At 36.7% G+C, this 14,443-nt stretch overlaps 1 protein-coding gene across 1 annotated transcript in view; it reads right to left on the bottom strand.

The window, feature by feature from the left end:
• The window catches only part of Epg5 (ectopic P-granules autophagy protein 5), a 540,178-nt gene that overhangs the window by 429,254 nt on the left and 96,481 nt on the right, over positions 1–14,443 (bottom strand). The window contains exons 9-10 of the mRNA XM_067143866.2: positions 8,183–8,595; positions 5,257–5,400 (exon numbers count right to left, since the gene is read on the bottom strand). Coding sequence (XP_066999967.2) covers positions 5,257–5,400; positions 8,183–8,595 — 557 coding nt within the window. The remainder of the gene's footprint in view (positions 1–5,256; positions 5,401–8,182; positions 8,596–14,443) is intronic.

Here is a 14,443-nt window from a genome sequence, read left to right as displayed (position 1 = left end):
CGATGGCAGAAGTAAGGACATAAAATGCAGATTAGCTCAAGCAAGGAAGAGCTTTCTTAAGAAAAGAAATTTGCTTACTTCAAACATTGTAATAGGAATTAGAAAGATGTTTTTGAAGACTTTCATGTGGAGCGGGGCATTGTATGGAAGTGAAACATGGACGATAACTAGCTCAGAAAGAAAGAGAATAGAAGCTTTTGAAATGTGGTGTTACAGAAGAATGCTGAAGGTGAGATGGATAGATCGAATCACAAATGAAGAGATACTGAATCGAATTGGTGAGAGGAGATCGATTATGGCTAAATTTGACGAGAAGAAGAGATAGAATGATAGGACACATCTTAAGACACCCAGGACTCGTTCAGTTGGTTTTTGAAGGAAGTGTAGGTGGTAAGAACGGTAGGGGTAGACCAAGGTATGAATATGACAAGCAGATTAGAGCAGATGTAGGATGCGGTAGTTACGTAGAAATGAAAAGGTTAGCACAGGATAGGGTGGGATGGAGGGCTGCATCAAACCAGTCTATGGACTGATGACTCAAACAAGAACATCACGTGTGTGAAGGGAAACAGAAGATGGAATAAGGATTTCTCATTTTGACAGAAGTATCTCTTCGTATTAATATAAAATCCCATAATATAGGCCATATAGGATGAAAGCTATGGCAATGCAGGGTGAACGGGTACTTTGTTATGTAATCTTGATTAGGGCTATATTGTAGTTCTAATCTAGATTACATAAGGAATAATGAATGATTATCAATATTTCTTCTCTCTGTTTATCTATCTTTCATTAAATATTTTATGAATAACTTTAGGAAAGGATTAAAGCGAAATTAAAGCAATGGGGTCATCCCTATTTCACGAAATAACACGAAAAAGTGCTTCCTTTTTGCGAAGTTGAACATAAATTAATGTGAGAAAATCATGCCTCTAATAATAGGTATATAATGTTGGAATTCAAGAGGACAAATTGAGGCAAACATATAATGTGTATATATATATATATATTCTTTTATAGGAAGAGGAATTAATAATCATAATTATATATTTGTTTTATGTCCCACTAACTACTTTTTGGTGGTTTTTGGAGATGCTGAGGTGCTGGAATTTAGTCCCGCAGGAGCTCTTTGACGTGCCAGTAAATCTACCAACACGAGGCTGATATATTTGAGCACGTTCATATACCACTGGACTGAGCCGGGATCAAACCTGCCAAGTTGGAGTCAGAAGGCCAGTGCCGGAAGCGAATTACAGATTCTAATAATTTACCAACGGAAATGTTTGATAAATTCCCAACTTCCATGAAATCATTTAAGAAAAGACAAGGTAAACAGCTGATAGGGAATCTCCCACCTAGGCAACAGCCCAAAATGTATATCAGTAGTAACTAAAATTGTGCAGGAGATATGGCAGTACTAATTACTTGCTTTATAGAAACGAAATTATTTTCTAAATGTGTCACCAGATGTCTTTTATGTTTGTTTTCCTGTTACCTCAAAGATGATTTTCCCTCCTTGCAGCCAAGTACTTCTCAGATTTTTGTAAGAATAGTGGCGGCCAACTCGAATTCAATGTATGTAAACAAGGGTAATTTAGTTGATTATGTGAATTCTCTTTGTGATTATGGTGATGTGGTTGTTCATAATGAAATCATACAAAAGGGAACGAGACACTGACGTAAATGAACTAAACGTGTGGAATGCCTGTTTCGCTGTAGGCATAATATCCACATAATATCCACGCGAAATAGTCTTTAAAAAAAATTTCTCAGGTGCTATAACATAGGACTGTGAAAATTTTGGCAGTAACCAACAACAAACCGGAATACTAAGAAATATACAATTTAGGTGAGGTGTGTGTTTTCAATACCGTATTTCATGGCATAATCATCGCACTTTTTATACCAAAATTTTCGAAAAAAATTGTAGGGTGCGACCATTATACGATGAATATTTAATACCAGTATTTGTATTACTCAAAAAATGTATTTATAACTAAATTGTATTTGATACAAATTTAAGATGCATGTAATACTCGCGTTTATACATCAAAATAATTAAAATAGTCTAAAACAAAATTCATAATTTTTCGCAACAATTCGGCGAACGTTTTTCCAACCTGAAAATAAAAATGAACGTATTAAGTTAATTTGTCATTAATTTGAGTATTAAAGTTAAAATATTACACTTGCAAAAAATTATCGCTTTGTTGTGAAATGCGGACTTGCCGGTACACAATTTATTCCAAATCTTCGGTGTCGCTATCGCAGGTTTCGCTATCTGATGCGCCGTCCTCGCCTCTGTTAATACCAGTATCAGATTCTTCGTCTCCCTGCCACACTGCGCCATCTTCGGAACCGTCTAGTGCATTCGAAATCCCAGTCCTTTTGAAGCTCTTGGAGACTAGTTCAGGTGGTATAAGATCCCACGAGCATAACAAGTCCAAGGGTGGACGCCTGATATTTCCGGCGGGCGTCAACTGCTGATCGCCGCTCATCATCCACTCGTAAAATCGACGTAAGCGGTCTTTAAAGGGTTTATTAGCACATACGTCTAGTGGCTGCAAAGCAGATGTTAGGCCACCAGGAATGACTATCTTCCGTGTCTTATTTGTAGTGAGAATTTGCTTCACTTCGTTCACGAGGTGACCTCGGAAACTATCTAAAACAAGCAGAGCTGGTTGTTTTAGTAGTGCACCAGGTCTTCTATTCCACACAGTTTTAACCCAATCCAGCATGAGTTCTACGTCCATCCAACCCTTTGGTTGCACTCGTACATGAATTCCACGGGGAAACTGTATATTCTTAGGCATCGCTTTCCTCTTGAAAATGATGTAAGGCGGCAACTTTCTCCCGTCAGCTGTAATGGCTAGCATTGCCGTGCATCGCAACTTCTCACTACCCTGGTTTTCATGAATACACTCCGTGATCCTTTTAGCGCAATAGTGCTGTTGTGAGGCATATCAAAAAAGATTGGAGTCTGATCGGCATTACCGATTTGAGAAAGCAAGTACGAAGTTTCCTTGCGCAAACGTATGACAAATCGGTGAAAATTTACAATCTTGTCCGTGTAATCAGCAGGCAACTTTTGGCTTAGTGTTGTTCTCCTTCGCACTGACAGATTGTGTCGTCGCATGAACCCCTTAATCCACCCACGAGTCGCCTTAAACTGAGTTACCGGTATGTTGTGTTTGATTGAAATAATAACATTAAGTTATTTATTAGACCACCTAATCAATACAAGTTTGTGTTTGCGCGCTACCTCCTGTCCCTTAATTTGTAACATTTCATATGATACACTGCAGCCATTGTTACGTATTTCACTGACGTACCTAAACACTTCTTCGTCAATTATAGGAAACTTCCCTGTTTTAGGACCTCTAAACGCGCGTCTAGAAGGGTTTGTGCTTTTTAGCTTGTTTTTTACTTTCCGCCAGTCACGCACCAACTTTTCACTCACAGAAAATTTTCTTTCTGCAGCTCTGTTCCCGTGCTGTTCAGCGAAGGCAATTATGCTTAGCTTGAAGCCCGCAGAATAGTTTCTATATTTACCCATAATCGCTTATAAATGCTTCACACGTTAATGTTTTGCGATATAAATGACTTTCCGTAATTGTTCACTATTAAAACAAATTATTTCTGCAAACACCCAAAACACAAATTAAAAACTTAAATTCTCACGCAAACATGTCTGCAGTAATCACGTAAATCTGAAACAAATAAATGCATCTGTGATCTGTCCATTCCAGAGCAGCCAATACTGTTAGAAAGCAAGGAAGCATGCAACAATTTATCAGTTTAGCTCGTTGGTTGCGACACACTACTGCGCTTGCGCAAAGCTTGCAAACCGGAGCTCTAGCTAGCGCGGTGTAGATCTACTGTATAGTTGACTGTATTCCGAGACGTCAGTAACAAACATTCATTTTTTTCAATTTCTTTTAAACATACGGTAATTAGGTTAATATTTCTTCCCAGTTATTGATGATTTTACATTACATTACTGACGAGTTTATAAAATAAAACTTTAATAGCATTGGATAATAATTATCTTGACTGCTTGGATAAAAGTTTTCATCCCATGCCCGGACACTTATGACGTAGTAGTAAGATAAGAGTCTAGCGATGACAACTGAGACATCGTAAATAATTCGGCTGAATAATTCCGTGGAAATCTGCGTTATCGTCTTGGATTTCACTTCGTGCGCAATAACACAGGAGCCGGCCCCATGGTGTAGGGGTAGCGTGTTTGCCTCTTACACGGAGGCCTCGGGTTCAATTCACGGCCGGGTCAGGGAATTTTACCTGTATCTGAGGGCTGGTTCGAGGTCCATTCAACCTACCTAGCCGGTATTTCCTAGCGACGTTGCCGATAAGCGATAACTTACAGCCTTACGTATTTCAAATGGGAACTCATAATATGTAGGTGGTTAATAAATAGTACACTGTCTCGCGACCACGTTGTCAAACTGCCGATAGTCTACCGGTAAGCCATGCGTCGTACATATACCGGTATTATTTATTTATACGTTGTGCAACATGTCGCAAACGTGACTGTGTTGCCAAATTGCCCATAAACCATACACGTATTTAAATTGCGCATTCATGTGCAACTTACGTTGCAGTTCCATTTACCTTTCAACCAGATTAGTGAACAAAATTTGGACGTGCGACGATTATGTAATTAAAGGTTTAAAGTCCGATTTTTGTATTGAAAATAAAGGATGCGACGATTACGCGGTGGCGACGATTATGCCGTGAAATACGGTATTATCTATAAATGATGGGAATGTTTTTCAGTGCAGTATAAAATTATTTCCTTAAAATGTGTAAATGGTCATTGTGCTTTTTCTTTGTTACATAAAATGAAAACTGGGTAAAGTTTTCAAGGAAATTGCTTAAAAATTGAGAAAGTTATACTTGTTTATTTCCACCTCCACCCATTAGGCTGTTTTCCACCGGGATTCTTAGCATAAGCACAGGGTCAGAGGCTGGCACTTAAAAAGGTTAATATGATATACTCTATACTGGTTTTTAATATACCAAATTTGTTGCACGTGAGTTCCAAGGTCTAAGCACATTCACCCATAAATGAACTATGAATTTTTGAGACATGAAGTCAAAATTGCTGGATTTTTACCTGATTTCACATGAAGTGGTACAAACAATGATAAAAATGGAACAGATAATATATAAACACATAAGCAATATATTATTATCCTACTACTTTTTCCTCCTACTGTAACAATTTATAATTACCTTCGACTATTCTCAAGCTGATATTCAATCATGTTACCCATATGCTTCAGTACTGGGCCAGGAAACTCAGGTGCTATTAAATTCTTCGCCATTTTCATATACGTTTTATCTGCCATCAACACCGAGATGAGAACGGACAAAAACCTAAAAAAACAGGTTCAGAAGGACATCATTCAATTCCACATACGTCAGTAGAGAGAACAATACTTCCAAGATTATTACTGAATATCTGAATGATAATTTATTAGATCTGTACTCCATAGCTGAGATTTGCACTAAAGAAGTATGCATAAAGGCAAGTGATGGGTCCTTTAATCATCAAATGAGCGTTTAAGAAAGTAGGATTACTGTCCTTGGGGATGCCTAGTAGGAACATTCACAAATATGTAAACAAAAAAAGAGAATATTAAAGTGTACAAATAAAATAAGGAAATAAAAAAGTATGGTATGGAATGGTCACGAGTAAGAGGAAAAGTGTGAGAGATGTGATAATCATAGATAAAAATGGAAATGAAGTGCAGGAAAAGAGAAACTCAAAGGAATGAGGAAGAAATATTTTGAAGATTTACTAAACCCAGAAGTATGCATTGAGGAGGAAGGTATAAGCAAGGAGGAAGGAAGAAACATGGAAAAAGAAAACGACTTAACATGGGGAAAAGTAGAAATAGCATTGGACAATATAATATAATAATTATAATATAATAATTATTTTATTCAAGATTTAATTTCTTAATTAAAATTTCTATTTATGTATTGAATAGCTGGAATAAATAAATTTTAATAGTTATTTGACCTCAATGAATGAACCATCAACCATTTGGCTAAACATCATAAAAATAAAATATGTATACTTATAATCTTACAAACACCCCTAAACCAAACCACAGTCCCAATGGGCCTTCCGCCTACCAAGTGACCACTGCTCAATCCGAAGGCCTGCAGATTACGAGGTGACACACGGTCAGTGTGACGAATCCTCTCGGCCGTTATTCCCGGCTCTCTAGACAGGGGTCGACATCTCATCCTTAAATAGCTCCTCAATTAAAGGTACCGGTAATCAAAGAATGAGTGAACCCTCATATCCAGGCAAAAATGCTTGACCTGGCCGGGAATTGAACCCGGGCCCTCTGGGTGAGGGACAGAAAAGTTAGACCGCAGGGCCGGCTTCAAACATTAATTACCGGTATGCGACTTACAAACCTCAAAACTTTACATTCAGTTTTACCGGGAAAACTTGGTCAGTTTTCTCTGAAAACTTCTTTCAGTTCAGTAACTTTGATCAGCCAAACTCTTCGAAAAATCTAATACTGTACCCGTAACGCCAAGCCAAACAACAATCGACCACAAGTAGTTTTTAATTCTCTAATCTAATAAAATAAAGCACATTACATACCAAAACGCCCAACATGATGGCGAAATCCCTTTTCTTAATTTTCTATTGTAATTTGGTCACTGGTATACTGTTCATAGTCAGTTTATGTAAATCTTGTACCGCGTAAATTAGGCCTGCATCGACTTTTAAAGGTTATGTTGAACTCGAGATTATGGTTTCGAATGTAAGTATCGATCCTCAAGTATTCGAATGCATTATATTCAATTCTGCCTGTCACTAATCACAATCAAATTGAATAGAGAAAAAATAGCATTAACACTTCCGAAATTACAGTTATTCGCGAACATGAGCTCAGCTGGAAAGTGCGCTCATTGTACAAGTCGGTACGACTGCGAAATGGTACATAGTTTCTAAATGCAACGTGCGCAAATAAAACGACTGCAGTTTTTATAACATTTTAACACAAAAACGTGAAATTTCCAGTCTTATATTAGGATGAAAACAGTAATAGGCAATCCCAAAACCTTCCATGGCTTTGTGTATGTAAGGTACATCTGTTCTGGTCTTGATAGCATAATCGTATACGTTAATATTAAAATACTAAATTTGTGTTACTTAAGGAGGAGCAGTTTTGATTCCTGCCTGAAAGCCCAGTGACTATACAGTGCCCTGAGGGAAGTGCCAAAAACCTGTTCGGCGATACACTCAAAAAAGAAAAATTAACCCTGGACATAATGTAGACGTTTTGCAAGTACGAACATTTGACGAAACTCATTCCGTCTTCAAGTAGAGCTGTTGAAATGCGCTCTGTCTCCTTCCAATTGCTGTGGACACTCTCTGCTTTATGATTTCCGAGGATTCTCTAAACAGTACTACCCGAATGCGATGTTAAGATGATCCCTTATGCAAGTTCACCGCCGATCGCTTTTTCAGTACGGTACAGTACTTCCTTAAGTTACCGCACTGACGGGACGTTAACACCAAGATCTGTAACTAAGCCGCAGCCGTCCTTTCGTGAGATACAGTTTCTTGAAAAACGCGTGATCGAGGATTTAGCGTTGATCGGACTGAAATTTCTGGACGATTGATCCAGGAAATCTTTTTTTGAGTAACGTATAATGCGGGATTTTTACAACGTGATTTGATTAGGATGCTCGCGGGACCACGTCATTTGAACGAATAATATGGGAAAACGTAGTTTCCGGGAACGTATAATCAAGGTTCTACTGTATTAAAATTCTGTAAGGAATAGAGGCAGCTTGAATTTTTTATTAGTACAGTTCATAAGTTGAGTTTGTATTGATTACATACATTAAACCCAGTTCTACAGTGTGTCAAAATGTTGTTAATATAATGGCAGCCAACTATTTGACAATGTTTCAGTTGAGGATTTATTTAGAAAATATGGTTACTCTGAATGATGATTAACAAATTGTAAAATGTTTGTTAAATAAATTAAAATGTATGCCTACGATGACTATGTAAATGCAAGCATGACAAGAATGTCCTGTGCTATTCTTAATTTTCAGCAGAGAGTACAAAAGGAATTAAAGAAAAGAAAGAATATAGGTTCAAGTACATAACCACCATTACCTTTCATTTCTCACTAGTGAGTCCTCACAATCCAGGAAGAGAGGCACAACATGTTGTAACACACCAATGACTGCTTCATACTTGTAGTGACATAGCAGGATCTGCAGAGCATTGAAGCCCTTAGTGCATATCAGTGGCACAGCATGGCCCCAGATGCTCATGAGGACAGCCACGTAACAAGCAAGAGGTTGCTTATCCCGTACTCCTCGTATGATCACTTCCCACTGAGAATCACCTTCTAGATCCGGCACTCCAGCAAAGGCTGCTGCAGGGTTGGCCATAGCCGTCCAAATTGCATGATCTGGTTGATCTAACACGTGAAGACGCAGGCGAGTTGCCATCTCCCAAGTCCAAGAACTGAATATCTGCTCATTTGACTGGGGCCTCATCATGGATGTTGCCAAACTGGAAACCTAGAAATGGATGTTTCAGATCACTAAATAATTTGAAATATATTGTCCTTGAACTTCATTTCACTCCATTTCATTGGTTCATATCCTACAATGACCAGACATTATGACCATCCTTTCAGAATGTTCCTATCTTCCATCCTAGATGCTTGTCTACCATATTTCCCGGCATAATCATCGCCTTGTGATACAATTCCTTTAGTTTTGTCAATTGCCACCTTTTCAATACAATAAAAATATAGTACAAACTTACATATTTATTATGATGTTTATATGGTACATGTTTCGCTCCTTTTCGTGAGCATCATCAGCCAAACTATCATTAATCTAAGATTGTATAAGATCATAAAACAATTCTTTTGGTTCAAGATTGTTCCTATAAAACTAACTGATAATCTTATAACATTTTAAAAGTCACACAACAATAAAACTATGTCTTAAGCTAACACTTTTTGTCTAAAATCTTCTTCAGTTTAACATTTTATTGCCAAAACTCATCTGGTGAACATCTTTTAAAATTGTTTAAAAATAAGAATAAAATAAAAAACTTTTGAAATCTGGCTAGTTGAATTGATTCCTGTTGCTTAACTTGTATAATTATCATTAAAACTTCATAACTGTATTGAATATTTTGTGCAGTTGATAATTGTCATTAAGGTCGATAGACTTGTTCTCGTTGCTGGAGTAACATTTATAAAATGTATTGGTATTAATTTATATTATCAATGGGGTAAAATTGTTCGTGAACAAACTTGTTGATGAAACCCTTTCTGATGTGATATTGGATTTAAAATGTTCTCGAACGTTCTATAATGGCTCGTTGGTATATTTTCCTTTCTGCTGCGTAATTGTCTGGTGTTACTCCGCTCCCATCCAATACTACACTGCACAATGACTGATGACTCGCTGCACCTGTCCTTGAGAAAAAACTGGTCCTACCGTCAGTAGTCAGGCCAGTGATTGTCCCACGGTCGCACCCTCCACACCGGGTGTCCCAGAATTTAGTCTCCACCAAAAGTTCAAATAAAGTCTACCAGTGTTAGGCAACATGGAATGTCGGATAAGCAAAGGTCGGCTGAGCAACACTCTACTGTAACTACATTCATAGTGTCCACAGAAATGTCCTCTCAAGTTTCCCTGACTTTCCCTGACCTACTAAGAAAAATTACCCTGACTCATGAAAAGTGAGTGACAATTTAATTCGCTGAACAGCTTGTTTTACAAGGAACAAAAAAGGAAATTACAGTCTCCACCATTCGCATAACTGGCTTAATTCTCTCTCCACTTTTTTTTTTTCTTCAAGTATTTATGGAAAAGCAATTACATTGATGGAGCTTTACATATAAACAAATATTTTAATGGCAACATGTAACGTATACCTTAATAATAATAATATATTTATTGCAGCCAAATAGCCATACAGAAAGAGAGAAAAATAATACATTTATATACACTGTACTCGCGCGCTTGCGCCTTGGATTGCATATTCTTTAATTGTTTTTGTTCTTTTGATGCAGAGTTCTACGTGGTAATGTTCACACATGTATCCACATAGTTTGCACTTACATGTCTCTGTTGGTTCATGGTATGAGGTGTTGGTACAAATTAGATGGTGGAAACTATGTACTGCCAGTCTTGTGAATACGTGCCTCATCTCGAAGTTGGATGTTGTCCATGTCCGGTCTATCATGGCCCCAGTTCCAAAGAATTCTGAAGGAATGTCTTCTCTTTTTTTTTGTTGATTATTGCTAGGAGATTTTCTGATGCTCTGGTGTTGGGTAGGGTCAGGTGTGTTGTGAAGTCTTCAATGAGGAAGGATTCTCGCGCTAGGAGGTAGACAAGTCTTGATCTTGTTTTCTTGGATACACCGATCGCTCTTTTTATGTATAGAGCTTTTACTCTTTCTAGAGAGGGTAGGTTGTTTTCTGTGAGGTACAGCCATATGATTTCTATCCCATATGTTAGTAAAGGCATGATTTTTGATCTAAATAGTGCCATCGCCATCTCTAGGCTGAGTGATCTGATGCAGTTGATTTCGTGCATCGCCCATAGCGCCTGTATTGCTTTCTCTGTTACATGTTTTGTAAAGCATTTGGCACTTATTTGCAGAGTAATGCCAAGGTACTTGAAGTCGTTTACTATGGCTACTTTCTGCCTCTTTATGAAGATTTCTGCCATTGCTGGGATCTTTCCTCCTTGCCTAAATACCATCGTTTTTGTTTTTTATATATTAATTTCAAACTTATGTTCGCAGCACCGTTCCTCCATATCTTTTATCACTTTCTGTAGTTTCGTGATGTCTCTTGATCCGATCACTATATCATCGGCGTAGGCGTACGATACTACGTCTTCCTTATGGGTGCTAAAAGGTTTCCTTATGGGTTCTTATCATTTCCAAGGAACAAAGTACAACTAACTTATTAACAGAGTAATTCAAATATGAAAATAAAATTATTTTACCACAGCAATATAATACTATTTCATGTGGATTTAAAGCACTTTTGAGACCAAAAGCAATTAACTGGTGTTTCTAATGTAAGTGAATATAATGAATTCAAATTAATCTAAGTTTATATTCAAACCAGTTTTCAAATTTGAAAACAAGTCAGTCAGGAAAGATAGGAATGACAAAGAAAAGTTTGCACTTATCATAAAGATTATGGTTTTTGTTTTCTAGAACTATTTTCTTCCTTTCAATTTCAGAATCCTGCTTTTCTCTTTCAATTTTCAACTTTTTCAGTTTTTCCTTCCAATCTTTCAATTGTAATTCAGTTCTTCTTCTCCTCTTCTGATTGCTTTTCTGTTCCAGGTATGAAGGTATGACTGATACCTTCTTCTTAAATCTCAAATCAAGGTCAGGATACTTCTATTAATAGTAACATTCCTCGAACCACCAACGTTTCACACTATCAAAAAGTTATTCTCTGGAACACAAGTGGTTCTTCTAAAAGATTTTCAATTCATAAATGTTTATTGACAGAAAAGCTTGTCTCAACAAATGCATTACCATGGGATAAAATGAAACAAAGTTTCATTACAGATCAGAAATCATATTTCTCATCTTCACCTAAAAGATTGTAGTAAAATTCATCCAATCCCAAGACATTGTTCTTCTAGAAATGAAGTCATTAATTTGTTTGTTGATTCCTGCATTGTTATGAGCTTCCTCGGTTAGCAAACAGAACTGTCATTTGGCCTTTTTAGCACTTTTATCACAGATTCTTGTATGTCTGTACAAGTTTTCAAGAATGACATCAATTCTTTTCATTGCTAAACTGGATTTGAGCAATATCATTTTAGGGTATAGGACAGTGAGACCCCTTGCTAAATGTGATTTTAGAGGACTTATCTCTCCGAGTTTTTCTAACATGATGATTTTTTAACTCATTTTTACAAATAACTTTTTCCTTTTCAGAACATTTAAACTTGTTTGAGTAAGCTCTTGGCAGCATAAAAATGCCCACTTTTTCTACTGAAAGCAAATTGGCACTATCTTGCAAGTCTAAATATTTTAACTTTTAAGAGGTACTTGCTACAGCTATCTTTTCGAACTTAACAAATCTCATCATTATGTTTTTCTTAAGTTCTTCAAGCATGTAAAAAGGTAAGGCACCATAGGTTTCTGACTTTGAAATATTCTGAGGTAAGGTTCAACATCTGACAAAATACTACCAAAAGCACTTAATTTTAACATTAGTGGATTCTTCACGGCTTCTCTAAGGTAGTGAAGGTTTTTTTTTTTTTTGTTTGTTTTTTTTTTCCTTCGGTGTACTCTTTCACAAATTTGCCAATGTGATCAGATATCTTAAGTGCTTGATCAACACAGCATCCATTTTCCAAACATCTTATTGCAGTGAACTTGTAAGGAAATGCAGTGCTTGTTGTTATGCCTGTATATTTAGCACGTTGAGTAGGGCTATCTTTAAAAAGATTGTAAAGAGACCTGAAAAAATGAAAAAGGTCCAGTCAATTTTGGAGATCCCAGTTTTTATGGCTCCATTCACAGTATACAAACTACATAAGCCTATATCAAGAAAAGATTTGCCCTCAGGGTTTAGCACTCACTAATGTTTTTCAAATTTTTAAAAAATGAGGTTAACATTCGGCCCATCCCTTGATGACTTGTAACATATTTCCTAAAGGTAAGGAGAGTCTGCGTATAAACCCATTTAATAAGCGATCCACAGTTGCCCTGCCTAAAAATACACTATTCTAATACCTTGTAGCAACTTTTTGAAGATTTATATCCCTAAATGTTAAACACAAGTCCATTTGTCCGCTTTGGACAAATTTGTTGAACGATTCATCAAAACAAACAACATGGTCAGAGCACTGTTTTAAGTCATTGTTCACACATAGGAAGCATTAGTCTTGTCCATAGTAAAGTTATGAGCAATTTTACTGTCTGGGAACATTGCTTTGAATGTTGCAGAGGCTTCATCAAAAGAGTTGAGAGAAATCTTTCCAGTGACAACCTCGAGAGCCCATAGGGCTTCAGCCGCTGTAACATCTTATTGCAGTGAACTTGTAAGGAAATGCAGTGCTTGTTGTTATGCCTGTATATATGCCTGTATATAACTTTCACATAGAAAGTCTTTAAAATCATCTGATTTGCTCCAAGCACTGTTGTAGATGCAGGTGCCAACTCTTGGCTGCATATCTTCAGTGGAGACAGAGAGGTGATCTTTCCAAAGAAAGAAATTGTTGGCTGGAAAGACTTAGACTTTTATGCATTTTACAAGAGTAGGTCCTTTAGCATGAGAAGTGACTGCTTGTTTACCCATATTACTAAGTTTGAACGATTTACAACACACTTAACAATATGCTGAAGTTGCATCATTTACCATTATGTCCAACCAACCACTCAGTTCGGGAAACACATTACTATCTATCCAAAGTTTATTAAATGTACACTGCTTGTTAGCCATTGTCAAGAGTTTCAAGAAAGCATCCTAGAAGTGATATTTAAAAAAAAACATAAAAATGGTTGGAAAAAACAACAAAAGGGCACAATGAAAAATGTGTAGAATTGTTGTACACTTCTTAAAAAAAAAAAAAAAAAAACCTGGAAAAGAAATGCTACAATAGCCTGGGTTACAGCAGACTAAGAGTCTAAAAATATCCCCTCAAATCCATCACTGGGGAAGATTTCCCTGACTTTCCAGAATTGTCTATTTTCCTGACTTTCCTTGACCAAAATTTCTTCCCCTGACTTTCCCTGACTTTCCAGAATGTGGACACTATGTACATTAAAATTATTCTAAAACTGCATTTAGATGTATCCTGATTACAATTGGTTAATTGAATCAACAGAAATGTGATTAAGACTAAATCCTTATTAGAAAGTACTTTCATTTTATTCCTACAAGCTAACAGAAATAGAAACTGCTCTTAAATGCTGAAAGATCAAGGGTGCAAGTATAATTTACACTGGAGACCTGAACTACCTACTCAGAATTACAATTAAGTTAATGGAATACAGCAATCAGCTGATTATTACAGTATTTTTGTTTTCTTGACTACAACTTGAAAACAACTTCTTGTTTTCTTGACTTGTCTTCGACCGTAGGTAGATAACAATGCAATATCTGAATATGAAGAGCGGCAATAATCGATAACGATACAACAACCTGTTAACAATTTTGCCAGTGAAATTACTGTATATTCAGTTGAATTTGAAGTTTGATGTATTCTGAAAATACCAAATTACTTATTTTGCTATTTTAACATACCACTTTTTGAGTTCTCAAGTTACTGAAAAATTCTAATCATTAACACTTATTTTAATACTATTTCACCTTCGCCACCAACACAAGATAATACTTTATTAAAACTACCAGTCGCATGCAGC

Source organism: Anabrus simplex, chromosome 3, assembly GCF_040414725.1.
Source record: "Anabrus simplex isolate iqAnaSimp1 chromosome 3, ASM4041472v1, whole genome shotgun sequence".
Classification (NCBI taxonomy): domain Eukaryota; kingdom Metazoa; phylum Arthropoda; class Insecta; order Orthoptera; family Tettigoniidae; genus Anabrus; species Anabrus simplex.
The sequence above is the reverse complement of the archived record's forward strand: the minus strand, read 5'-3'. Positions and strand labels throughout refer to the sequence as shown.